This window comes from Rana temporaria, chromosome 5 (genome assembly GCF_905171775.1).
Source record: "Rana temporaria chromosome 5, aRanTem1.1, whole genome shotgun sequence".
Classification (NCBI taxonomy): Eukaryota; Metazoa; Chordata; class Amphibia; order Anura; family Ranidae; genus Rana; species Rana temporaria.
Window position 1 is genome coordinate 131,423,910 of NC_053493.1, and position 27,744 is coordinate 131,451,653.

Below are 27,744 nucleotides of genomic sequence, written 5' to 3' on the forward strand. Positions count from 1 at the left end.
GATATTCTAGTGCTCTTTTGGATATTGCATTGATTGTGGTTATGCTAAAGTTAGTGGTGCGTACTATAAAGCTTTTGGAGGTTTTTATGATGATGTTGGGAGGATAATATAATGCTTCTGGTGAAAATGACAATTATAGGAGATATTATAATATACCATTGGTGAGGAAATATAATTATGCTGAGAGAGTAATATTATATTGCTGCTAGAGAACATCTGTCCTTAGAAACATCAGACGATTTTTGGCTACTTTGCAGGCCACTTTTTTAGTCCTATGGATTAGGATGTAAAAGCGGAGTCCCACCGAAAAGTGAAACTTCCGCTTTAAGCATTTCTCACCCCCTTACATGCCACATTTGGCATGTAATTCTTTTTGGGGGGGAGTGGGGGCTTTGTTAGGAGTGGGACTTCCTGTCCCACTTCCTCCTTCCACCTAGGTGACTCCTCTCCACCTAGACGGCCCCTCCCTCTAGGCGATCTCCTGGGACACGTGACAGGTCCCAGAAGATGGCCTGTCCACTCCTAGGGCGACTCGTGCATGCACAGTGCATGCCCGGCCGTGAAGCCGAAAGCTGTCTGGCTGCCCAGAGTGGCAATGGAGGCGCTGGCGGAGAGGAGGGGGAGAAGAACGACGTTCTGGGCGGCTGCATCGATGGACCGCGGAGCAGGTAAGTGTCTGTTTATTAAAAGTCAGCAGCTACACTTTTTGTAGCTGCTGACTTTTAATAAACGTAAATAGTCTGGAACTCTGCTTTAAAGTCTATCTATGGAACTGCACATTTTAATCTAAAAATCTAGCCCCCCCCCCCCCCCTCTTCCCTTTGGTTGCTACCTACTAGTCTGCCACCTCCATCCATTCAAATGTTTCTTAATGTACACCACTAGACCCAGCACTGTTAGGTCTCTCGTCTTTCTATTGTCTTTCCTGATTTGACTTGTCGATAATATGTTGCCACCATTGTTTTTGTTGATTGCATAATCACAATAAATAAAATAAAAATAAAAAGTCTATCTATAGGCAAAACCTTTTTCTTTTAGTTTTAAATATGGAAAGGATAGAACCTCTGTCAGGTTTTACTGCTATCCAGAGCTCTAGAGAGATGTATCTTTCGGAGACGATGATTCATTAGACAGGAAGTGAGGTTAAAATCTGCAGCAGGGTGAGGGGCAACAATGAAACGCTAAGGGGGGTTCTAGTATCCCCATAAGTGAGTAAAAAGAAAGAAAATATATATTTTTTCATGTCTTGGGTGCTGAAAAGGTTGTCCCCAGAAATGATGAGCTCAGGCATGTTTTGACTAGGATCCGAACCCACATCTGCAAGCCACCAGGAAGCTGCCCGCCATCTGTATGGCCCAATCATTTGCGGGCATCACCCACCTCACAGCCACATATATACAAGTGTATATGTGCGTCTGTGGAGTGGGGAATGCCACAGCCGCAGATGATTGGCCCATAAAGGTGACTGCCTCCTGATAGGCTTACACACAAGGGTTCAAATCCTAGTCTGAACATGCCCAAGCTCATCATTGGAGTTCCACTCCTCCCCCCACCCAAAAAAGCTTGGATTTTTGATATACTTTAACCATATCCCTGAAATATAAGAACTAATAGCATTCAGTATGTTAAGATCATTAAGTACTTCTGTGTTCAGGCCTTTGAAACTTGATTGGCTGTTTTTTGGTTTCTGGTTTGACCATGATCTGACAAAGTTTTGAATACTCAGGCCGCGCCTGTCTTTTAGCATAGGAACTTATTGCTGAATAGAACTGGAATAAGAGGGGACTTTAATTAAAAGGACATGCAAACCATTGTATGTTTGGAAATATAATCAGATTTGCTTCTTGTATTTCTTTCCTGTGCCCTTGGTGTTTCATGGCTGTCCTGCTTAAACACTGAAGCAATTAGTTTTGAGAAGGCTGATTCTTCAGGGTCCAGTGCTTCCATGCCTTTCATTTGCAAAAGCCGCACATTTTAATGAAGTTGTTTCATCTGTGTTGCCAAACACTAGAATTTTGCTGCTTCAGTTCTAATTATCTCAGTTGGCGATTGCTGTGTTTTATTAAAGCTGTCAAACGTACTGTTCATTAAATGCCCACGTTTGCGACATCTCTCCCACAAATAATATCAACTTGTTCTTTTGATGGATTGAAGGAACGTATTTCCTTCTTAATCCAAGCAAAATGGATTTACCAATCATAATAAATTCTAAAGTTGCTGTGGACCCCTTGCGAGGAGAACATTGAATAAAAAAAAAGAAAAGTTTATTTTAGATGAATTCACTGCATAAACACTCATTAACCACATGCCGACTGCCGCACGCAGATATACGCCGGCAGAATGGCACGGGCAGGCAAAGGGACATTGTGGATGCGCACACAAGCTCTGTGACTCCGACCGCGGGTCCCGCAGACTTGATATCCGCGGGCATACCTGAGATCGTGTCACGGTGAATAAGAAGGGGGAAATGCTTATGTAAACAAGCATTTCCCCAGTCTTCCTAGTGACAGGACAGTAATCGGAATCTGTGATCACTGTCGTTTCACACATAGCCCCCCCCCCCCACAGTTAGAACACATCCCTAGGCACACTTGGCTCCTTCAGTGCCACGTAGTGGTTAACCCCTTCACTGCCAATGCCATTTTCACAGTAATCAGTGCATTTGTATAGCACTGATCGCTGTAAAAATGACAATGGTCCCAAAAATGTGTCAAGTGTCCGATGTGTCCATCATAATGTCGCAGTCATGATAAAAATCGCTGATCGCCGCCATTACTAGTAAAAAAAATATTAATAAAAATGCCATAAAACAATCCCCTATTTTTTATACGCTATAACTTTTGCGCAAACTGATCAATAAACGCTTATTGTGATTTTTTTTACCAAAAATATGTAGAAGAATACGTATTGGCCTAAACTGAGGAAAAATTTTTTTTATATATATATATATTTTTGGGGGATATTTATTATAGCAAAAAGTAAAAAAATATAGATTTTTTTTTTTTTAAATTGACGCTCTATTTTTGTTTATAGCTCAAAAAAAAAAAAAAAAAAGCAGAGGTGATCAAACACCACCAAAAGAAATCTCTATTTGTGGGGAAAAATGGACGTAAATTTTGCCACGTCGCATAACTGCGCAGTTGTCAGTTAAAGTGACGCAGTGCCGAATAGAAAAAAGTGGCCCCTTTGACCAGCAAAATGCTCTGGGGCTTAAGTGGTTAATCTAGATATATTTTTTATATTTTAATAGTCACACTCAAAGATAAAGTTCTACTGCCCAATTTATTGAATATGTTTATTATTTTGCTAGCGTGAAATACATTTATGAGCAGTCTGAAATGTTACCATGGGGCATCTCTTCTTTTTATAAGCAGGCAGCATTAAGGATCTCCTTTTAGTAGTTCAGTTCACCTAAAAGTGATTTCAGTGATAAGCCATCTGAAATCTTATACAGTATTTCTTGATGAGATATCTGCCTTTTTAGTTCTAATGTCTATGCACTTCCTGGGAACATTATGTTGGGGTTGCACCTTTTGTGTTAGATCTTTCATTCTATATCATGTAGAATGTAACAGCTGGGTTGGAGCATGCACAAGTGAGCAGGATCATGCATAATTCCCAGTGGACAGGAATTATGGAGAAAGTTATTCCTATTCGAGTAACCAAGGTATATCTGATGTATCTTTCATTCGTGGAGAAAATGCTAAATACTCAGAAGTTTTTCAACAGGTCCGGTGGATATTTAAATGCTTGAAGCTTGTAAGAGACCATTCAGACTGTTGCAGTACGTTACTGCACATGTGTTAATTTGTATATTGTGTTAAAGCAGCCTATTGATTTTAAATGGGCTGCTTACACACTTCAGCTCACATTTTAAAGAATAGACAACATTTTTAGAGTGCGGCACACCACAACATACACTGCACTGTAAAAATGTTGTGGTGGGCTAAAAGGCAAGCTCTTTGTGTTTCACTAACTTCATGAGTTAAGGTGCTATTACAAATGGACTGCACTGTGTTTTATGTGTTACTGCACAATATAAAAGGTCATTGTCACACTTTCAATCTAGCTATTAAAAAAATAACTAAATAGTTTCCAATACTCAGGTTAAAACAGAGTTGGTAGTTATACATATGCACTATATTACCAAAACTATTGGGACACCTGCCTTTACACTCACATGAACTTTAATAGTGTCTTAGGGCCAGATCCTCAAAAGGGATACGCCGGCGTAACTGCTGTTATGCCGTCGTATACCTGTTTCTAACTATGGAACTGATCCACAGAATCAGTTTTCCATAGTTAGGCAGAAGATCCGACATGTGTAAGGGACTTACACTGCCGGATCTTAGGATGCAGTACCGCATCCGCCGCTGGGGGCATTTTGTGTCGAAATGCCGCCTCGGGTATGCAAATTAGCACTTACGGAGATCCACGAAGCTTTTCAGCTTCGTTTTTTCTCTGTAAGTTTTAGTTTGCAAACGCAAAATTAGGGCTGCTTTTACAAAGTGTAAACTGTTTACACCATGTAAAAGCAGACCCTTCTGTCCAGCGACGTTATTTTTTTTTGTTTTGAATTTTTTTTTTCCGCCGTATCTTTTTTTTTTCCCGACGCAACTTTATTGACCCGTCGCGATCCACAAAGCTCGGCGTAACGTAATTTTGCGCTATGCACGTAGGGAAAATGACGTCATGAGCATGCGCAGTACGGCCGGCGCGGGAGCGCGCCTAATTTAAATGGGAATCGCCCCCATGAAAAGAGAAACGCCTTGCGCCAGCGGAATTTAAGTTACACAGCCAAAAATTTCTAGGTAAGTGCTTTGTGGATCGGGCACTTAGGTAGAAATTTTAAGGCAGTGTAACTTAAATGGGAAAATTTACGTTACGCCGGATCTTTGTGGATTACCCCCTTAGTCCATAGGGTTCAATATGGAGTTGGCCCACCCTTTGCATCTATAAAAGCTTCAGCTCTTCTGGGAAGGCTGTCCACAAGGTTTAGGAGTGTGTCTATGGGAATGTTTTACCATTCTTCCAGAAGCACATTTGTTAGGTCATGCACTGATGTGGAGAAGGCCTGGATCTAATTCATCCCAAAGGTGTTCTATCTGTTTGAGGTCAAGACTCTGTGAAGGCCAGTCAAGTTCCTCCACCCCAAACTTGCTCATCCATGTTTTTATGGAACTTGCTTTGTGCACTGGTGCGCAGTTATGTTGGAACAGGAAGAGGCTAAACCCAACGCGTCTCACATGTGGGAGCATGAAATTGTCCAAAATGTCTTGGTATGCTGACACCTTAAGGGTTAGCTTCACTGGAACTAAGGGGCCAACCCCTGAAAAACAACCCCACACCATAATCCCCACCAAATGATTTGGACCAGTGCACAAAGCAAGGTCCATAAAGACATGGATGAGTGAGTTTGGGGTGGAGGAACTTGACTGGCCTGCACAGTTTTTGTTGGAAAGATGCATGTGATCAGGGCCAATCAGAACTGTCCAGACAGAGAGTCAGAGGTCCTGCAGCCTCATATAATAGTCAGAGTGGAATGAAAAGACTGCTATATACTGCAGATGAGAACATTTATTTAGCAGTTTATATTTAATTAAACCTTTCCATGTTCTATGTACTGTGGGAGACAAGATATAGGGAATGCAGGATCCTGGATTTAGTAACACTTTAAAGGCACGGCAACACGCCAGGTTCAAATGTTGCCTTTGCAAGGAATCTGATAACTTTCAGTGTGTGTAACTGTACCAAATCCAAAAAAAGCAACCATGGCAACCATTCTAATCTGTTTGAAACTAGAAAAAAGGAAAAGATACACATGGGCAGGGCGTTGTGCACAAAAATACAAAATGTCTCTGGCACACTTTCAAACTACCTGGCAAAAAACATAACTAAACTTTTTTTTAACTGCTCTGGTTAAAAACCGAGGATTTGGTTGCATACATTAGCGAATATCTGTAAAAGTGGGAGACTTGCTGCACAATTGCATCAGAATCATTTGGGTCCTGCACTAAAGTTCCTGAAGTGTTATTTGGCTATTTGCCCGTAAGGGCACATGTTTGGTTTGTTATTAGGTCAGGGCATAGGTTGTTTGTGAGCAGTTGTTCAGTTTTCACAGTTTACAGTGTTTGAGAATACAGCACCTCTAGCTACCTCTAAAACTTTCCACTATGATTAACCATTTTTGTAAACATGTAGCTGCAGTAACACAAGGCACAACACCTAAACTACCCTACAGGTCCTCTTCTAGTCAAGTTTTTTTTTTGTTTTTTTAATCACAAGCATTTATTGCATACATTTAATATTAAGATCGGATTAGCTAAATATATGACCTAAGATGAATCTGTACAGTTATCTATTTCAAAGGTTTGTGTGCAACATGCACAACTTTTTGGTTCTAGCATAGGTAAATGATGTGCATGTGGGGTGGAACTAAACACTTTACATAAAATAAATTAAAAAGAAAGCACTATTTGTGTAGTGGGGAAAGGAGGTTGGAAGTTTATTCTGAGGCCCCATACACACCATAGAATCTATCCGCAGATAAATCCCATCAAATGGGTTTCTGCGGATAGATCCTATGGTGTGTACACTCCGTCGGATATTTATCCGCGGATAAATCTCCCCTGGGATGGATTTCCAGCAGATGGATATTTGCTGACCTGCTCAACAAATCCATCTGCTGGAATCCATTCCAACGGATGGATCCGCTCGTCTGTACAGACTTACCGGATCCATCCGTCCAAAGGGATTCCCCGCACGCGTCGTAATGATTTGACGCATGCGTGGAATTCCTTATATGACAGCGTCGCGCCCGTCGCCGCGTCATAATAGCGGCGACGGCGCGACACGTCATCGGCAGAGGATTTCAGCGCGGATTTCAATGCGATGGTGTGTACACGCCATCGCATAGAAATCTTCTGAAATCCTCGAGAGGATTTATCCGCGGATACGGTCCGCTGGACCGTATCTGCGGATAAATCCTCTCGTGTGTATGGGGCCTGAGGGTGAAGATCCACTTTAAGGAGAGACAAATAGAAATGATGCTTCCTGGCTTACACTTCAGTGTATCAAAAGTATTTTTAGCTGAATGTAAATTTTCAACAAAATTTACTAGAGGCTGCATCGTTGGTAAAAGTTGACAACCCCTTATTCTCCTTAATGGCTTTCCTAACAAAATGACCAGGGAGGCCATAAAGCACATGATTAGGGTTTTTAGTTTCAATATTGGGTTGTCACTAGGGTTGTGGTTCATCTGAACAGGTCATGTAGGATCTCCAGATGCAGTCTCTTTTCTGCATCCTAGCCTCCAATAGTCATGTGTAATTAGCTTTATGATGACTAATAGTTGGGCGATCCTACTACAATACAGTCACAATCGGCTTTAGGCAAGAAAGCGGAACTAAACCCTCTTATCCTTTACAGCCAAGAAAGCAGCCATCTTGGCTTCTGTTTTATTTGCAGTTTGCAGGGCCGTCTTTTATTGGAAAGGAGATGTACAGGTGTTGTGTGCATTCCCGTGCCAGTGTCTCATACATTTCTATTGGAATATGCAACTGCACAGGCACAGACACAGCCATTGTGTCCTAATATGACATGCTGGTGTAGGTCCCCAAACATACTTTGTATGTGTTTGGGGACCCATACTTCCATGATATGTTAGGAAACAGTGGCTGTGTCAGTTCAGTCATGTGTCCCAATAGAAATATGTGAGAATGGGGATTAACGCAACAACTGTGCATCCCTGCGCTGTTAGAAGATAGCTCAGCATGGGAGACACATGTTTGCGCACTGTGTGAATGGACCATAACAGGTATCTTTCAGGGCATGCGTTGAATGTAACTTTTCTGGGAAAGTTAGATTGGTGGGTTTAGTTCTTTAAAGGAGAAGTAAATCCCAAGCTCATTTGGCTGTACTTCTCCTGTGGATCACAAGAGTGCAGTGCGCTCTGCAGTCCTGTGGCCCGTTTTCAGCAGACAGCAGGCTGAAGCCCACTGTCTGCTGACATCGCGGAGCTGGTCTAGACTCCGTCGGGCAGGATTGTGATAATGAAGTTGGGATCTGCCCACATGCCTGGACTGGCACACGGACGCTCCCGCCCTCTTTACAGCCCAGCACTCCAGCGAGTGAGGGCAGAGCAGAGAGCTGCTGAGTGACAGTCAGCAGCTCTCTGCTCGGGGAGCTGTGAGAACCAAGCAATTGGCAGTGTTTGATCACTCGGTTCTCAGTGTTAGAGTCAGCGGGGGACAGATGCAGTATCCGACCGATGCTGCATCCTCCTTGGTAAGTATAACATCCCACGTAGAGATCCCCTGTTTTGGTTGGGTAGCAGGACATAAAATTGTTATCTAATTGTTCTCATTTTTTCTGTTGATATTTCATTACCTTTTATTGAGTTAATTTGGAAAAAATATATATGCTTAGGCCAAACCATGCCCGTTGAATTAAGTGAAAATAGTGAGATTGTTACAGAACACTTGTTTAAAAATGTTACAGCTATTTACATTTCTTGCTTGTCTCCCCAACACAACGTAATTACAAAGTACAATTTATGTTGTCTTCTTTTTTTGTGATTTAGACAATGCATTTGTCTTGAGTGACAAATTAATGATACAGACAGGAAAGCACTTTACGCAGACATTGCCATCTATCATTTATCAAGGCACCAGCGTGAATTTCTTAACAGCATCCTCTTTTTTGTTTTGATATAGATTAACTTTAATACATTTTTTGTTCCATTTGTTATGTGGTCCTCCAACATGAACAAAGGATATTGTCATATCAGTGTTTATAAATAAATCTCTCTCCTTATATGCTTCAGAAATAATTAGACCCACTAGTGGTAGGTGCTAAAAGAATCATTAATCTTCCTCAAAGAGGCAACATGCCTTAAACAAGTTTTATATAAGACAGATTTCAAGTACATCAGGCAGCTGGGATATATGTCCTTCTAGCTGAACCACCCACTTGTAATGTGCTGAATCCTCCAAGAAATGTGCCAGTAATTAGGAATGTACAAGCTCATGCACTTGAAGTGCGTTCTATGCTCACTTTCTCTGCTTTGTTTATTACAGACACATCAGGATAACATGCTCGGAAATGTAATTCAAAATGTCATCTCTTTATTATACAACTTGGTGATACACAAAGGCACAAATATGAAGCTGCTGTATGAACAAGGTGGGTAAAATGTAGAGGTTAACTTGTTTTGTAATTGATTAATGCATACTTTGAAAAATCTGCCAGCTTGAAAATAGCAGAAAGCCAGCTTAAAGTACTCAAGCAGTTCTGAACCCCTTAAAGGGGTTGTAAAGGTTTGTTTTTTATTTTCTAAATAGGTTCCTTTAAGCTAGTGCATTGTTGGTTCACTTACCTTTTCCTTCGATTTCCCTTCTAAATGTTTTTTTTCTTTGTCTGAATTTCTCACTTCCTATTTCACCTCAGTAAGCTTGCCCCCATCATCTGGCTGGGGGTTAATAAGCCAGAACAGCTTACTGAGGAGGAACAGGAAGTGAGAAATTCAGACAAAGAAAACAAAGAAAAAAAACATTTTGAAGGTAAATTGAAGGAAAAGGTAAGTGAACCAACAATGCACTAGCTTAAAGGAACCTATTTAGAAAATAAAAAACAAACCTTTACAACCCCTTTAACAGTTTCCATTGCCTACAATGGCTAATTCACACATTGTGCAGTGACAGACTTTTACTGCATTGTAAAACGCTTGTCCCCGCAAGGATACACAGAAAACAACTGTCCCATTCACACTCCAATGCAGCCTGGAGCAGTGCTGCAGCATGCCACAATAACAATACAGACATACAGCACATTGTACAGAACTGCCTGCCACTGTACAGCAGCGCTGCTGTACAGTGACATGAATGAAATGTAATTTTGTACATTTCAAATAAAGATTGTACAAAAAAAGCTGTGTGATGCACTGATTTCCGTCAGAGAGGTAAAACCCTCCGGAAGTTGTGTGAATACAGCCTGAATGTTGCAGTAGATCTAAATTCAATCAATAAAATCATATACAGTGGGGAAAATTATTATTTGATCCCCTGCAGATTTTGTAAGTTTGCCCACTTACAAAGAAATGAAGGGTCTATAATTGTTATCATAGGTATAGTTTAAATGATAAAGACAGATATCAACCAAAAATCCAGAAAAAACATATGATACAAATATTAGAAATTATGTTGCAGTTCAGTGAATAAAATAAATATTTGATCCTCAAGCAAAGCATGAAGTAGCACTTGGTGGAGCAATCCTTGTTTGCAGACACAGAGGTAAGACATTTCTTGTAGTGCGCTACCAGGTTTGCACACATCTCAGGAGGGATTTTGGTCCACTCTTCTTTACAAATCTTCTATAAATCCTTAAGGTTTCTTGGCTGTGGCTTGGCAACTTGAAGTTTCAGTTACCTCCATACATTTTCTATAGGATTAAGGTCTGGAGGACTGGCTGAGCAACTCCATGACCTTAATGTGCTTATCCTTGAGCCACTTCTTTGTTGCCTTGGCGGTATATTTGGGTCATTGTCATACTGGTAGACCCATCCACGACCCATCTTCAGTGTTCTGGCTGAGGGAAGAAGGTTTTAATCCAAAATTGTACAATACATTGCCTGTCTTTTGGCCCCTCAATGCGACAAAGTCAGCCTGTACCTTTATCAGAGAATAAACCCCAAAGCATAATATTTCCACCTTTGTGCTCGACTGTATGGATGGTGTTTATAGGGTAATAGTCAGCATTTTTTTCCTCCAAACACAGCAAGTCGAGTTAATGCCAAAGAGCTAAATTTTGGTCTTATCTGACCACAGCACTTTCTCCCAATCCTTCTCTGAATCATTTAGATGTTCGTTGGCAGACTTCAGACAGTCCTATAGATGTTCTTGAGGAGGGGGACCTTGTGGGCACTGCAGGATTTCAATCCATCATGGCATATTGTGCTATCAGTGGTTTGTTTGGTGACTGTGGTCCCAGCTGCCTTGAGATCTTTCGCCATGAGGCGAAATCTTTTATGGAGCTCCAGACTGTGGGTGATTGATAGTTATTTTGTATTTTTTCCATTTGTGAATAATTGTTTCAACAGTTGTCTTTCTCAACAAACTTCTTGCTGATGGTCTTGTAGCCCATTTCAGCCTTGTGCAGATCTACAATCTTGTCCCTGATGTCCTTTGATAGCTATTTGGTCTTGCCCAAGATAGTGAGGTTTGAATGGAAGAAAGAGATTCTGTGGACAGGTGTCTTTTATACACATAACAAGTTGTCGCTAGGAACACCTTCAATTATTGTTGCTTGGTATTGGCTCAAATACTAATTTTACTTACTGAACTGCAACTCAATTTATAACATTTGTATCTGTATGTGTTGCTTTTGGATTTTTGGTTGATATTCTGTCTATATCATTTAAAATACACCTATGATAAAAAATTAGAGACCTTTAATTTCTTTGTAAGTGGGCATACCTTTAAAAATCTCCAGGGGATCAAATTATTATTTTCCCCACTGTAGAGGTCTTGCATATACCCAAAGCAGCCTTCCAGACCAGTCTGAATACCAGTTTGTTTTAACAGACAAAGCTTCAACACTTTTGGTAGTGTTTGCGTTCATACAAAGGAATTAAGGGTGCCGCTTCAGGCTCTAGTAGGTCCTGAAGCGCAAAAGTGATGATGCTGGCAACCACTGGGAGTGCAGGCAGGGAAAGAGCCGGTCTCGGCTCCATAGAAGTCAATGAGGAAGTAAAAACCCTCATGTAAAGAGTGGAAGCAGACGCAGCCTAGACTCCATCCAGGCAACACACCTGACATGTTTTGCTTCACCCATGGGGCTTAGTTATGACTAAGCCCTGTGAGCGGGGCAAAACATTTTGAGTGTTTGAGTTTGCCACCAAGACCCGTCTCCACACATTACTTTATTCTATTGGTTGAACTAGATGAACTATTGTCTTTTTAAACCTATTTAACTGTGTAACACTCCAATTGGACCCTCATTTTTTTTTTATTTTGTTAATGCTTGTAGAAAGCAAACAGAAAAAAAAAAAACAATGTACTACACAAATGTTCATGGACAAATAATACGAATACAACAGATTAATCCAGTTGTGGGGACAGGCATAGGATCCACACATAATCCTATGTGGATGTGCACTAATAAACAAAACAGAAGGTCAAGCAATAACCAACTGGTGATATGAACATAGTTTAAAAAATAAATAAAATAAACAATCTCTAGACTTTGACAGGTTGGAGGTCTCTCCCTGTCCAATGACATAGTCTTTTTAAATTGGCACCCTTTCCTGCCTCTCACATGGCAGTGATTTGAGCCTTCTCACAGGTTGTTTAGAACCCAGTATTGAATTATGAGACTCGGGAGGAGGCAGTACTTTTCAAAAAGTCTTCATTAACATACTGTATAAGATACAATTTCTGTGGGTTGTGTTGCGGGTACACTTCAGGGAGGTTTTTGGGGCGCTATAGAAAGTCTGACCATCGATAAAATAGCTGTTTTTTCAAAAGCATTTATTTTAGCATTTATTGTTAATCCAAATCTTAAACAAAATCTGTAAACAAACCCCTAACTGTAAGGCCTCATGCACGCTGGGTGTTTTTACAGCTGCTTTTAGGGGCATTTGGCATTTTTTCTTGCCTCTAAACTCCCCTGCATGTTAACCTGTGTGTCCATGCAGCTTTTAGCAGTGTTTAGTGGAAGGGAATTTTAGAGGCAGGGAAAATAAATAAATAACGGCCAGTGTGTCCAGGAGCAGCAGAATTTTGGCAGAATAAACGCTGCTAAATGCACCTAAATGGTAGGCCAAAAATACATGATTATTCTGGCTAATAAAATTAATTATTGCCCAAGCTCTTGACGCTTGTGAACACACCTAAAAGCTTGTAAAAGTTTTAGACACTTACAAGCGTCAGGCTTTTTTTCTGCCAAAATACTGCAGACATGAGGAAAGCTTCTAGGAGAGTTTGCAAAATGTCCTGTGTGCATGAGGCCTAAATGTGAAGTTTCCATTTGAGCCAAGAAATATTTGTGCTTTCTGTGTTTCTATAGTCCTAGAACTAGGACTTATCTATGGTTACGTGGAAGACTTGTACGGGCTGAAAATATCTGCACATTCTAATGCCCCGTACACACTATCGGAAATTCCGTCAAGAAAACTGTAGATTTTTTCTGACGGAATGTTGGCTCAAACTTGTGTTGCATACACACAAGCACACAAATCTTCTCTGAAATTCCAACTGTCAAGAACGCAGTGACGTACAAGACGTATGACGAGCCGAGATCAAGGAAGTTCAATAGGCAGTTCGGCTTTTCTGCTTGATTCTGAGCATTTTCCGTCTGAAAAATAGAGAACCTGCTCCCAATCTTTTGCTGGCGGAAATTCTGACAGAAAATGTTGGATTGCGCATACAGTCGGAATTTCTGACCAAAAGCTTGCATCCAACTTTTTTTGACGGAAAATCCGATTGTGTGTACAGGGCATTAGGCTGTATTGAAGTCTGTATTGAAGTGCTGACAAATACATCATTTTACATTTAATATATTTTAGTATTTTATTGTGGATACTGATAATTCCACATTCACAGTAAAATATTCAATGAAGCTGTGTTTTCTATTAGAATAAAGTATGTACAATTGTACTTTTGAAGTATTCTATTATACCAACTTATTTTTCTGTCTGTAGTGGTCTTGCAGGATCATATAGCGGATCAATACAGTATAGTGTATCCCTCCAAGGATTACACATTTGTTTATAAATAGTTAAAATGCAGGAATGAAAAGCAGTGTTGGCATAAATGTAAAGTGACAGCTCTTATCAAGTCACACATACAGTAGTTTCCCTTGTCAGTTAGTCCCTATAGACGTAAACGTGATACATGATAGGGATATAAAACTACATTTTTATTACTTTACAACTGTAACCAGTCACACTATATCCATAAAGTGGAACATTTGTCACAATAAAATGACTTTCAACTATAAATGATGCTTTGTTAGCGATTCTGATACAATTCATCAATTTTATACTTGTATACACAACATTAAAAAAAAATGTTTCTCTTCAGTAGAGAAGAGTAAACAGGGTAAACACTACCAGCAAAAATAGGAAATCAGTGCTATATCTAAATAGATATGCACAGATATTTTTCCATTCCACAGGGGACCTCAGACTGTTCTATAAATAACTAAATCAAATTTTATACCAACCCTTTTCATCTCATTTGCTGATTTCAGATTTTTCTGCACGTTTTTCTTATAACAGTATAAATGCATACTATGCTGATAACAGATAAGTCCAAATGAATAAAGGAAAGGTTGAGTTGGAATACTGCTTCGCTCGCTACTAGTTTAAAGCCAAGTGTAACAGTGTTGGTAGATCAGAGCTAAAGTAAAAAAGCTGGCAAATAGAAATAAGTGAAATTATTTACAGTATTCCTGTTGCAACTGAGCACATGCATCAATAGAGGTTGCCTTCAGTAAAAACAGTTTGTCAATATGACCAGTAGATCTAAAAGTATAGTGAATCAAGGGGCAACTTTGCTTTTAGTGAAGTTCACCTTTTTTTTTTCTTCTAAATTTCAGCTTCTCTGTGTACCAATATACCATTAATGTAACTCCATTGCAGAATAGAAAAAGCTTTCTCTGTCTATGGACAGGCCTTACCTCAGCCTACTTTGTTGAAGCATCTTTTGATTATATTATAGCACTATTTCCCCACTATTCTTTGCAAAAATACTCCAAATCTGTCAGATTGCGAGGGCATCTCCTGTGCACAGCCCTCTTCATACCACCCCACAGATTTTCAGGTCTGTGCTCTGACTGGGCCATTCTAAAGCTTTAATCTTTTTCTGGTAAAACCATTCCTTTGTTGATTTGGATGTATACTTTGGGTCGTTGTCATGCTTAAAGATGAAGTTCCTCTTCATGTTCAGCTTTCTAGCAGAAGCCTGAAGGATTTATGCCAATATTGACTGGTATTTGGAACTGTTCATAATTCCCTCTACCTTGACTAAGGCCCCTGTTCCAGCTGAAGAAAAACAGCCCCAATGCATGGTGCTGCCACCATCATGCTTCTGTGGGTATTATGTTCTGTTTGGTGATGTGCAGTGTTGTTTTTGCCCCAAATATATGGAATTATGGCCAAAAAGTTCAATCTTGATTTCATCAGACCATAACACTTTTCCCACATGCTTTTGGGAGACCAAGTGTGTTTTTGCAAAATTTAGCCAGGCATCCGTCTTGCCACTCTTTCCCATAGCCCAGGCATATGAAGAATACGGGAGATTGTTGTCACATGTACCACACAGCCAGTACATGCCAGATATTCCTGAAGCTCCTTTAATGTTCTTAGTATAATCACTGTTGTGCCATATTTTCTCCACTTGATGATGACTGTGTTCCATGGTTTATCTAATGCCTTGGAAATTTGTACCCTTCTCCTGACTGATACCCTTTATCAGTGAGATCCCTGTGATGCTTTAGAAGCTCTCTGCGGACCATGGCTTTTGCTGTAGGATGCAACAAAAAAAATAAAAAATCTCACCCTCTCAGTGTAGTTACCAAACTTAAATATATAGATTTGTTTCCTCAATGCTTTTTTGCTTCACTGCGCTGACCTGCCTGGTGCCGCACAACCTTTTATAGGAGATACTGTAAATCTTGACCATTAACTGTGCCCTATTTATGCCTATGGATGATCCATACTCTACTCTTGTCCAAAGTAATGAATGGGGACGAACTTGCAAACATGTGCACTTAGCACAGAACCTAGATCAGATCTTTTTCTTGCAAAGGCTGTATACTTTAGTATTTTTATGTGAACTAGGCTAAGGCCAAGCTCACATCTGTGCATATGCAATTGATGCAGTTTATGATACTTTTTTTGCAGCACATTTTCAAGCATGTTTTTGATGTGTGTTCATGCTTCATGTTTTTTTTTTATTAAAGATTTTGCAAACAAAATACATTGAACATTCAGTAACATGGAAGATAGTCAGACAGAAGTGAATCTTATAATTTATACCAGATAACATAAAAGGAATGTAGGTCTCTGCCCTGACTCCCCCCGCACCCTGATTGGGAACAAGCTGTGCTGGGAGAGGCCGGGCTGAGCAATTACCTGATATGCAGAAACCCTCAGTGTAAAGGGAGTACATAACAGCTAGTACAGCACTGAATATAAACAGTGAGCAATATTAGAATTGTTTGCCACTCAGGGCTCAATGAATTGACTATCTGCAGCCGATAATATGCATTAAAGAAGGACAAGGGGAGAGACCGAGAGGGGGGGGGGGGGGACAGTAGGGAGAGAGAGATCAGGAGAGATAAAGAAAAAGGAATAGCATCAAACCACAATTTGTAAATTCCATTATTTCCAACATTCCCAATTTTTATCGAAAGGTGAGCAAGAGGCTTTTCTGATCGCGATAAGTCATAATGGTAGTTGAGGTTGACCTGTGCTAGGACTTTTGAGGGGTTAGGAGAATAAGTGTTTTTCCAGTGTCTGGCGATAACTAGTTTGGCAGTGATTAGAAGTGTGAAGTATTGCCAATGCTGGGTCAGGGATTCTCAGAACGCTGGTGATGTCCGCTATAATACAGAAAATTTTCCTCCAGTAACTAGACAGGTTCTTGCAGTACCAGAATATGTGTAGGATTGTTCCTGGGATGCCACAATCCCCCCAACATAATGTGGATTGGGAGGGAACTATTTTGGCTAGTTGGTATAGAGTTCTATACCACCTCGCCAAAACCTTCTGTGTGAGTTCCCAGTGATTAATGCAGTGAGAAGCCGTGTAATTGTAAAGTAGCGCTGTGGACCATTGTTCGGAATAAAAAACTTTATTTAGATCTTTTTCCCAAGCCACCATGGGCGGTGATTTAATAAACTTTTGTTGGAGTGTATTGTAAATAAGAGAGATACCTTTACATTTGTCTTTGATAGATGTGTAAAACAGCCACACTCGTGAGTTTAAGTTATTCAAAGGGGGGAAGGGGGGGTTTAGTTAGAAACGAGGCAATCCGTCTGTAAAGAAAAATACTTGAACTAGATATATAGGCCCGGATTCACATACATTGGTGCATAGTTATGCCGGCGTAGCGTATCGAATATACGCTACGCCGACGCAGCACACAGAGGCAAGCACAGTATTCACAAAGCACTCGCCCCCAGTCGCTGTTAAAGATACGCTGGGTTTCCCCAGCATAAGCCAGCGTAGGTGGAAGTGGGCGTGAGCCATGCTAATGAGGCGTGACCCCATGTAAATGAAGGACTGAGCGTCATAAAGTTACGAATAACGTACGGTGCATGTGCCATCCCGTGGACGCATCCCAGTGCGCATGCTCAGAATCACGTCGAAACCACTGCCTAAGATATGTCGAATCACTGCCTACGACGTGAACCTAACCTACGCCTAGCCCTATTCACGTACTACGTAAACAACGTAAAATATGACGGCTGTGTTCCCTGGTCCATACCTTTGCATGACTTGCGCCTCCTATATGGGGAATAACTTTATGCCGGACGTACAACTTACACAAACCGCGTATATTATGCGCCGGGACGCAAGTATGTTCGTGAATCGGCGTATCTCCCTCATTTGCATAGGTAATTAGGAAATCAATGGGAGTACCACTTGCGGCCAACGATACGCCGGCGTAGGAAAGTTACGTCGGTCGGATGAAGCCTAATTTCAGGCGTATCTCAGATTGTGGGCATGGCGCATAGATATGACGGCGCATAGACTTACGTGGCGTATCTCGAGATACAACGGCGTAAGTGCTTTGTGAATCCGGGCCGTTGTGTTTAGTCTGTAAGGATTCAAATGACTTAGGGGACCCTAGCTCCATAAGTTCAGCGACCCACTCTATACCGTTTTCTTTTCATTGGGTGACAGAACAGTAAGGGAGAAGTATTTCTAGCGCTTTGATTGGAATTCTAAGCGTGGACATTGAGCTATCATGCTGTGCTTGGGAAAGTAAGTGCCTCCAGGCCAAAACTGAGGCTTGGGTGGTAGAAGGGAGGGTGAATAGAGAATTTGGCTTTCACGTGTCTGCAAGCAGTAGACGTTTCAAGTTGGGTACTTTGGCAAGGGCTGCTTTGATAAGCACCCAAAGAGGTTCAGAGGGGGACCTAATCCAGTGCTTGATTTGTGCTAACATAGTGGCCCAGTAGTAGTCTTTTAGTTTTGGTAGCCCCATTCCGCCCACCATGCGATGCTGGATAAGGTGTGTATGTGAACACCCTGCCTTCTTCCCCTGCCAGAGATATTGTTTGAGCGTTTTGTGGAGCTCAGAGAAGTGGGAAGTTTTGGGAATTGGGAGTGTATGAAATATGTATACGATTTTTTTAAGGACTAGCATATTGAAGGCTGTGATTCTCCCTGCCCAGGATAGTTCCGTTTTTGCTATACGTGACAGGGTCTTACGGATGTCTGAGAGAAGGGGTTTGATATTGGTCTCTGCTAAGAGACATTTTTGCCGTGAGTAAAATACCTAGGTATGGGATGGAATTTTCTGCCCAAGTGTAAGAAAGCAGTTGTTTTAAGTGCATGATGGTTAATGCCAAGATCTAATATTAAGGATTTTGTTAAAATTGACTTTGTAGTACGAAAGGGTGCTAAAGTGATTAAGGGTGTCGTGGGCGAATGGCAACGAGACAGTAGGGTTTGAAAGGAGCAGTATGACGTCATCTGCGAAAAGATTAATTACGTGGTATTTCTGTTAAAATTTAAAGCCTGATATGTGGGGGTGAGATCGGATGGCCCCTGCCAAGGGTTCCATCATCAGGTTTAAAATGGAGGGAGAGAGAGGACATCCCTGGCGGGTGCTATTCGTGATTATGAAGTTTTTATATAGGAGACCAGATGTAAAGACCTGTGCAGAAGGGTTTGAGTAAAGGGCGAGTATGGCGGAGAGGAATTTACCCTGGAGGCCAAATTTGTGAAGGACTGTGTTTATATAACCCCAGTGGACTCTGTCAAACACCTTCTGCATCAATAGAGAGAAGCAGAGAAAGCGTTTTTCGAGACTCAGTGAAGTGGACAATGTTTAGTAGACGTCTAATGACGTCAGATGTTTGACATTGCTTAGTAAAACCGGTTTGGTGCTGTCTTTTTAGAAATGGCAAAATGTCCTAAAACAGTTTATTGGCTAGCAATTTAGTATACAACTTGATGTCTACATTTAATAGGGATATAGGGCGAAAGTTGGATGGCACGTCTGGGGATTTACCAGGTTTGGGCAGGGTGATGACGTAAGCTTTAAGCATTTCTGCTGGGAAGGAGCCTGTATATAGGGGTAGTAAGTTCGGAATTAGGGTGTGTCTGAATGCTTTATAATAAGCATTTTGAAAGTCCATCTGGACATGGGGCTTTGTCTAAAGGGAGAGAGACTATTATGCGTTCTAGTTCTTCCGAGGAAATAGTGGCGTTCAGTGAATGCAGGTGAGAGTTGGAGAGAGAGAGAAGGTTGATTTTGGCTAAGAAGCTATCTATGTCCCCGTTCACTGGTTGTGGAGTTGTAGGATCATCTTTAAGGTTATAAAGTGAAGAATAGTAATCGTCAAACGCATCCGCTATTGCCTGTGGGTTTTCTACTTTGGCAGAAGTTTTGGGGTGAAAGATGTGGGGAATTCTGGTTTTGGTTCTCTGTATTTTGAGACGGTTGGCTAAGAGCTTACCTGCCTTATTATTATTTGCGTAGTAATTTAATTTAAGCTTCCGCATGTAGTGATCGTGTCGGGTGCATAATGTTTCTCTGAGAGTGTAGCAGATAGTTTAGAGGCTAGATAAGGAGAGGGGTTAGACTGGTTTTGTGATTCCAATGTGCGGAGTTCGGTGAGGAGAGCTGTTATTTTCGCTGAATGGGAGCATTGTAACCTGGCATTTAACTTGATAAGGACGCCCCGCACAAAAGCTTTGTGGGCGTTCCAGTTACATAGTTACATAGTTAGTCAGGTTGAAAAAAGACACAAGTCCATCCAGTTCAACCACAAAAAATAAAAAAAACAAAATAAAAAAACACAGTAAAATCCTATACACCCAACTCCATACCCACAGTTGATCCAGAGGAAGGCAAAAAACCCCAGCAGAGCATGATCCAATTTGCTACAGCAGGGGAAAAAATTCCTTCCTGATCCCCCGAGAGGCAATCGGATTTACCCTGGATCAACTTTACCTACAAATCTTAGTACTCAGTTATATTCTGTACATTTAGGAAAGAATCCAGGCCTTTCTTAAAGCAATCTACTGAGCTGGCCAGAACCACCTCTGGAGGGAGTCTGTTCCACATTTTCACAGCTCTTACTGTGAAAAAACCTTTCCGTATTTGGAGGTGAAATCTCTTTTCCTCTAGACGTAAAGAGTGCCCCCTTGTCCTCAGTGTTGACCGTAAAGTGAATAACTCAACACCAAGTTCACTGTATGGACCTCTTATATATTTGTACATGTTGATCATATCCCCCCTTATTCTCCTCTTCTCAAGAGTGAATACATTTAGTTCTTCTAATCTTTCCTCATAGCTGAGCTCCTCCATGCCTCTTATCAGTTTGGTTGCCCTTTCTCCAGTTCTCCGATGTCCTTTTTGAGAACTGGTGCCCAAAACTGAACTGCATATTCCAGATGAGGTCTTACTAATTTGTACAGGGGCAAAATTATATCTCTGTCTCTGGAGTCCATACCTCTCTTAATACAAGAAAGGACTTTGCTCGCTTTGGAAACCGCAGCTTGGCATTGCATGCCATTATTGAGCTTATGATCAACTAAAACCCCCAGATCCTTCTCCACTACAGATCCCCCCCAGTTGTACTCCCCCTAGTATGTATGATGCATGCATATTCTTAGCCCCCAAGTGCATAAATTTACATTTATCTACATTAAACCTCATCTGCCACTTAGTCGCCCAATTAGACAGAGCATTGAGGTCGGCTTGTAAATTGGAGACATCCTGCAAGGACGTTATTCCACTGCATAGCTTGGTGTCATCTGCAAAGACAGAAATGTTACTTTTGATCTCAAACCCGATATCATTTATAAATATATTGAAAAGTAAGGGTCCCAGCACTGAACCTTGGGGTACACCACTGATAACCTTGGACCATTCAGAGTAAGAATCATTAACCACGACTCTCTGAATTCTGTCTTTCAGCCAGTTTTCTATCCATTTACAAACTGATATATCCAATCCTGTAGACCTTACCTTACACATGAGCCGTGTGTGCGGAACTGTATCGAACGCTTTTGCAAAATCCAAATATATCACGTCCACAGCCACGCCTCTGTCCAGGGTTTTACTTACCTCTTCATAAAAGGAAATCAGGTTTGTCTGATTTCCTTTTATGAAGAGGTAAGTAAAACCCTGGACAGAGGCGTGGCTGTGGACGTGATATATTTGGATTTTGCAAAAGCGTTCGATACAGTTAGTAAATGTACTAGTTTCATTGGGGTTTTTAAAGCGAAAAAAATCTTCTAGCTTCTGGGAAATCTCTTTATGTGACCCTGGGTCTTCAATCACTGACTTGTTATATCTCCAGATGTGTGTTGTTGCAAAGCTTTTTAATAGGCATTTTGTCTAGGGCAGGGGTCTCCAAACCTTCTAAACAAAGGGCCAGTTTACTGTCCTTAAGATTTTAGGGGGGCCGGACTGTGGCCAGTGGGAATAGATGTTTTTTATAGCATTGACAAAAAAAAAAAGAATAAAACAGCATGAGGTCCCCTCCACAATCCATACAAGACCCTTATCCAAGCATGCAGTCTGGCAGGCCAGGGAAGGTGAGGTGATGAGTGAGTTCCCCCCCTCCTGAACCATATCAGGCCACATGCCCTCAACATGGGTGGGTGGGTGCTTTGGGGCAGGGGGGGCTCTGTGCTTCCCACCCCAAATCACCTTGTCTCCATGTTGATGGGGGTCAAGGGCCTCTTTCCAAAAACCCTGGGATGTGATTGTGGGGTCTCCAAGTAAGGGGAGCTTATCGGAATTTGGAATCCTCCCTTTAACAAGGGGCCCCCAGATCCCACCCCCCCCCCATGAATCACATCTTTGCTATCAGGGGGAGGAATAGTACCCCATTGTTGGTGTCAGGGACAAGAATCATGCCCTATTATTGGTGTCAGTGGGAGGAAAAGTGTCTTGTATCAGTGGGATGAATAGTAGTCCAAGGGCCTGATAAAGGGAAGCAAAGGGCCACATCTGGCCCCCGGGCCGCAGTTTGGAGACCACTGGTCTAGGGGAATAGTATGTAAAAGATTTTTCACTGGCATTCTGACACTGCCAAACATCGTATAGCTCTTCCTTGATGAGGAGGTCCCAGAGAACAGGGGAGTGACTCCTGATCGAAGAGGTAGTGTCTAGATTACTTTCAACAATGGTGTTACAATCTCCACAAAATAATATGCTTCCAACTCGCATCTGGGATACTTTTTCGATGACTTTTTTGATTAACTTGATTTGGTGCGAGTTGGGAGCATAAACATTCGTCAAGGTACTAGGCATATTGTTAATGATACAAATCAGGATAATATAGCATCCATCTGGATCAATAAAGGAATTTTTGAGTTCAAAGGAAACCGTGTCCCTTATGGCCAGTATTACTCCTCTCTTCTTTGCTGGGATAAAAGATGTATAAACATGAGGAAATCTTACGTGGGAGCATTTTGGGGAGGCCAATTTGTGGAAGTGGGTTTCTTGAACTACTAATATGTCCTTCTTCTGAAGAAGTGCTTCTTTCCATAAGCATCTCTGTTTGGCAGGATGGTTAAGGCCTCTTGCATGTACAGAAAGGAGTTTAAGCCCCATGGTCAAAGTTCCAGGTGATGTGGAAGTCCATAGAGGCGGCTTGCTTGAATTTATTCAACGAAGGTGGAAAGTCAATGTGGTGGGTGCTTGGAGCTGGAAGTTGAGATAAGTGGATTTCCAGGGAGAAATAGGGGAAGAACATGAAAGTGTTGGGAAGGATATTCATAAATCTGCTGGGTGGATTCATGCTGTACCAAAGCATAGGCTTAGAGAAGTGTTCAATGTTCAAGAACGAGAACTTCAGTGTTCGCAACGGGGCAATCAGGTGTCTGGGTTAACAAACGACAAAACACATTTTAGAAAAAATGGGTCCGAAAGGACAAGGCAGCAAGAACTGCCAATATCAGTAGGATTCCCCCAGTGCCTGTGGTACGATGACGGGTACCACAGGCACTGGGGGAATCCTACTGAGATTAAGAAATCTGGACGTAGAGAGCATCAGGTTCACTTTGTGGGTGCTTTGTGTTGAGGCTTGAACTGCCAATCTTGTTGGACTTTATCAAGAGAAGACTGGTGTTATGAAGGAGGGTTGTGACCCGGCTCAGGTGGAAGGATGTGCCACTTTTTCAGGAGGTTGAGGCCTTCCTCTAAGGAGTTGACAAGATGGTTAGAGCCATTATAGGATATGTTGTGTTTGGCTGGGTATTTTTCAATGGTATATTATCTTGTGATTTCTCAAGGCTTTGGTGAGTGTCGCCAGGTTGCGACGTTGTTGAAGTGTGTGTTGCGAGAGGTCTGGTAAGACTTGCAGGTTGTTAGCTTGTTCTGGTAGGTTGTCTGTTTTGCGAAATGCATCTAGAATTTTTTCTTTAACCTGAAAAATATTGACTCTCGGCAACACGTCCTTTGGTACCTCTGAGGGTAGAAAGGATGATTTTGGTACCCTATGTATTTTGTCGATGGTGAGGTCCGTTGGGGACAATGAGGGAATGGCAGCTTGGAAGAGTTCACAAGCAAAGTGCGGGAGTTGCTGTGCAGAGATGGATTTGGGAATGCCCCTGATTTTAAAATTGTTTCTGCGGGAACAATCTTCGAAATCGGACAATTTCAATAGAATTTTTGTGATGGCATCCTGTTGTTATGCATGAACGTCCACTAGCGCATTAAAGGATGATGTGACATTGCATATCCTTGTCTCCACTTGGTGAACCCTATCTTCCAGGTCGCGCACTTCTGCTCTGCATTGTTGTATACATGAGACCATATCTGATTGTAATGAGGATCTCAGTGACCTCAACATCTCTTTGATTGTGATATCAGATATGGGTTGCCCGTAGTAGGAAAATGGGCTATGGGGTCAATGTAGGTCATGTTGGCAGAATCAATGTCTTGGGGGTCACTCACCTCCATATTTAGAACGGAATATCTGTTGTTAGTGATTACCTCTAAGTGCAGCGCTAAATTGCATAAGGTAAGAACCATATATACAAAATATTCTTTGCAAAGTGCAAATATAGTGCTTACAACCAAGTGAGAATAGATTGGACCTGAAATAAAATATAATATAAATACCTAGAGGTATGTGAAAAAAATATATAGTACGTGTGAATACCAATATGTACCACAAGGGTGATGTGGAGAAAGTCCAATGTTGGAACTGTTCTTATTACAAAACGTTCTAATGAGAAGCAAATAAAGAAAAAATGTCTTTGAGGTAGACTAAGTTAGAAAACATGTGAGGTGAGTCATCTCAAGACAGGAATCAGATGCACGTTCCGTGGTACTATCCAATAATAGTTTAAACAGGTGAGAGAAGTCACATCAAGGTATCACCCCTGCAGGATCAACCAAGGCATCCAAATGGTAAATGTAAAAGTTGGATACTCTTACCAGATAAGGTGGACACACTCGTCAGCGACGGTGGGTCAATCAGGACTGTAAGAGCTCCTCAAAACGATGGCAACAATGGAACAGCCGATAAAATTGTTGATAATCACCATCAGAAATTAAGTATATCCAAATTGAGTTAAATCCCTGAAGGAATCCTTACAGAGGGCAGCAGGTGTACATGTTCAATCCTTGGAACATGGAAGGAAAAGGAAAACAGCTCCACATAGTGTAGTTATTCCCAATAAAAAAGGCCTTTATTAAGCATGGATAAATACAATAAAAACAAGAAATAAGATAAAAAAGCACAAGTCTTTGGAAGAGACCAGTACAAGTGATCACATAGAAAAAATAATAATGCAGCGTGGTGAGCAGATGACATATATAGGCTATGTACCCGACATGTTTCGAGCTACTGGCTCTTCAACTGGGGCATAAACCTACAGGCCTGCACCACGCCATATATATACTGCATACAAATGATGAACAAATTGTGTCAATAAGCCAAAACAGCTGTGAAAAAAACAGCTCAGGAAATTAGACCAATCACGGTGGTATCCTGCAGACAACACCCACTACTGTCAGCAGGGAACCACCACTCAATACAGCGCCCGTCACATGATGCCCCCATAAGCATGATCATTGGTCCAAAACTCGCCCTGAGGTGTGTGCGCGCCACCGCGATGACGCAATCACGCTCCCCTCACGGAGTCCTGCGCTCCAAGCTGGACTTCGAGTGTGCGCTCACCGGCGATGACGTAATCACGCCATCGTCACGGCGTTGTGCGCTCCAGGCTGGACCACGACCAGCCTATCATAGGGATGCATATGGGCAGGGGCGCCATAATGACAAGTTGGCGTCGTGATGTCATCATGCCGCGCCCCACAACAGTGCGTTCCATACAACACCACTGGGTGATGCCAGAAACTGGCCAACCCGTGGTAGAAGAAAACGCCAACTTGGTAATTAAGGGGGAAGTGACTTATTTGTAATTAGGTATCGCCTAATATACAGGAGGCTGTAGATGACGCAATTATTCATCTGAAACAAAACATTAATACATCGCATAAAACAAACGGGATATCGAAACTATATGGGCTCGATTATGAGTGACATACAATCAAGTGCCTAGGCCAAAGACCACATATATATGGAAGCATTCTATCACATACAAAAAACTCCACATGGAAGCGGTATAGGCAAGAATATTAACCTGCATGATAATCATACCATAAATGACAAAGATGACAAAAAATAATATGAATAAAGACAGTCTAGGATTTATTAATAAATACATTGATGTTCCACTTGATGTTTAACCCACAAGGAGAGAAACACCGGAGCTGGTAGATCCAATACATTTCAAGCTGGGAAACACCTCTAACCCGTGACTCCCCTCTCCAGTGGGGGGTAAATTTTCCAATTATCTGAAAACTCATTCACTCTGGATTTTTTTGGTGATGTTCTAAATAGTGCTTGGGCACACTGTGGTTAGTCTTACCCTTCCTAATACGTGCAATATGCTCGTTAACCCTGATGGAGAATGTACGTATGGTCCTCCCAACATACTGTTTTTTGCACGGGCACGTAAGAAGGTACACCACATATCGAGTGTCGCAGGTGACAAAATCCTTCATCCTGTAAATGGTGGATGTTACTGTGGAAGAGAAACTTTCCATTTTCCTACTTGTGAGGGTGTTAAGAAGACACACATTACACCTTCTACAGGCATAAAATCCCTTAAATTCAGGAAAGAATGAAGAATGAAGGTTTTGTTGGAGATGGAGAGCTACAGGGTGAATTGGATCCACTGGAGATGATGCCATCCGCAGCAGCAGCTGCGTCTGTGTTTTCCTGTGATAAGCCTGTGAGATCCGGCGATGTGGGCACAAGAGGTCCGGCATTCAGTGGCGCTGGATGACTCCCATTGCTATTTTGTTGTAGCCCACGGTTCACCACTTAGTGCCTGTGGATGAACTTTACAGGCGTCTCCTCATGGCAGGTGATGTCCTGGGACACTTAGAAGTTTGATGGGTCGGTAGAAGAATGTTTACCAGGCTCCCGACAGGTGTGGCGATTGTAATTCCCCCAGTGCAGAGCGGAGCTCTTCTCCTAAGCGGCCACATTGTGGTGAGCAGTTGCCACGCCCCCCATGCTTCATGTTTTTTTGTTCCTGCACCTTTTCAAAAAACACACTGCAGGAAACTGCATAGGTGTGAAAGGGACCCATTGAAAATAATGTTAAATGCCTTGCAGTGTGTTTCTGCGCTTCAACAAACACACTAGAAAACAAGTTATATTTACCGTAAATTACAACTTTAGTCTTTTCCCAGCGAGTTATGGACCCGTTAAGGCTGGAAAATAGCATGAACATGAAGCACCTGATACTGTTGGCTGAGGCTTGTCGGGTGATACCAGTGATATAGCAGCGACTCTGTTATTTTATCGATAACTTACCATGCTATTCCCGACATTTTGTTGGTTATAACTTTACTCAAAGTGAAGGTATCATTTAATTAACTGTATATACTTCTGTTAAAATTTGCTAAAAAAATACAGTAGGTGAAGGGGAGGGGTGGTGACCTCATATTATCTACTTTGTCCAATCCGAGAACACTTTGTGTTCATTTAAAAAATACAAGGCATTCTGTTAACGGCAGTGTTGCCAAACAAGTCAGCCCCCTATAGTCATGTGCAGTGGGGCAGACACTCGCATAGAACCAGAGCAGGACATGGAAGATAGCGGCCATCACAATATTAATGCTGATTACTGCAGTGATTTATAGCTTCCCCATCAGTCCATTAGGCATGATTAATGCATACTTACATTGTGCCAAACTCGAACAATGCAAATATGCAATACAAATAATTCTTGGGCCCCGTACACACGAGAGGATCAATCCGCTGAAATTGATCCGTGGATCGGTTTCAGCGGATAGATCCGCTGGTGTGTACGATCCAGCGGATATTTATCCGCGGATATATTTCGGGCCGACCGATTTCCAGCGGATAAAAATTTCTTGGCATGCTAAGAAATCTATCCGCTGGAATCGGCTCCAGCGAATCGATCCGGTGGTCTGTACAGACTCACCGGATCGATCCGTCCGAACC

General features: G+C 41.8%; 1 protein-coding gene across 1 annotated transcript in view; it reads left to right on the top strand.

Annotated features, from left to right (window-relative positions):
* Positions 1 to 27,744, top strand: part of ULK4 (unc-51 like kinase 4) — a 798,383-nt gene that overhangs the window by 478,828 nt on the left and 291,811 nt on the right. Inside the window, exon 32 of the mRNA XM_040353131.1 lies at positions 9,078 to 9,183. Within this exon, the coding sequence (XP_040209065.1) occupies positions 9,078 to 9,183 (106 nt within the window). The remainder of the gene's footprint in view (positions 1 to 9,077; positions 9,184 to 27,744) is intronic.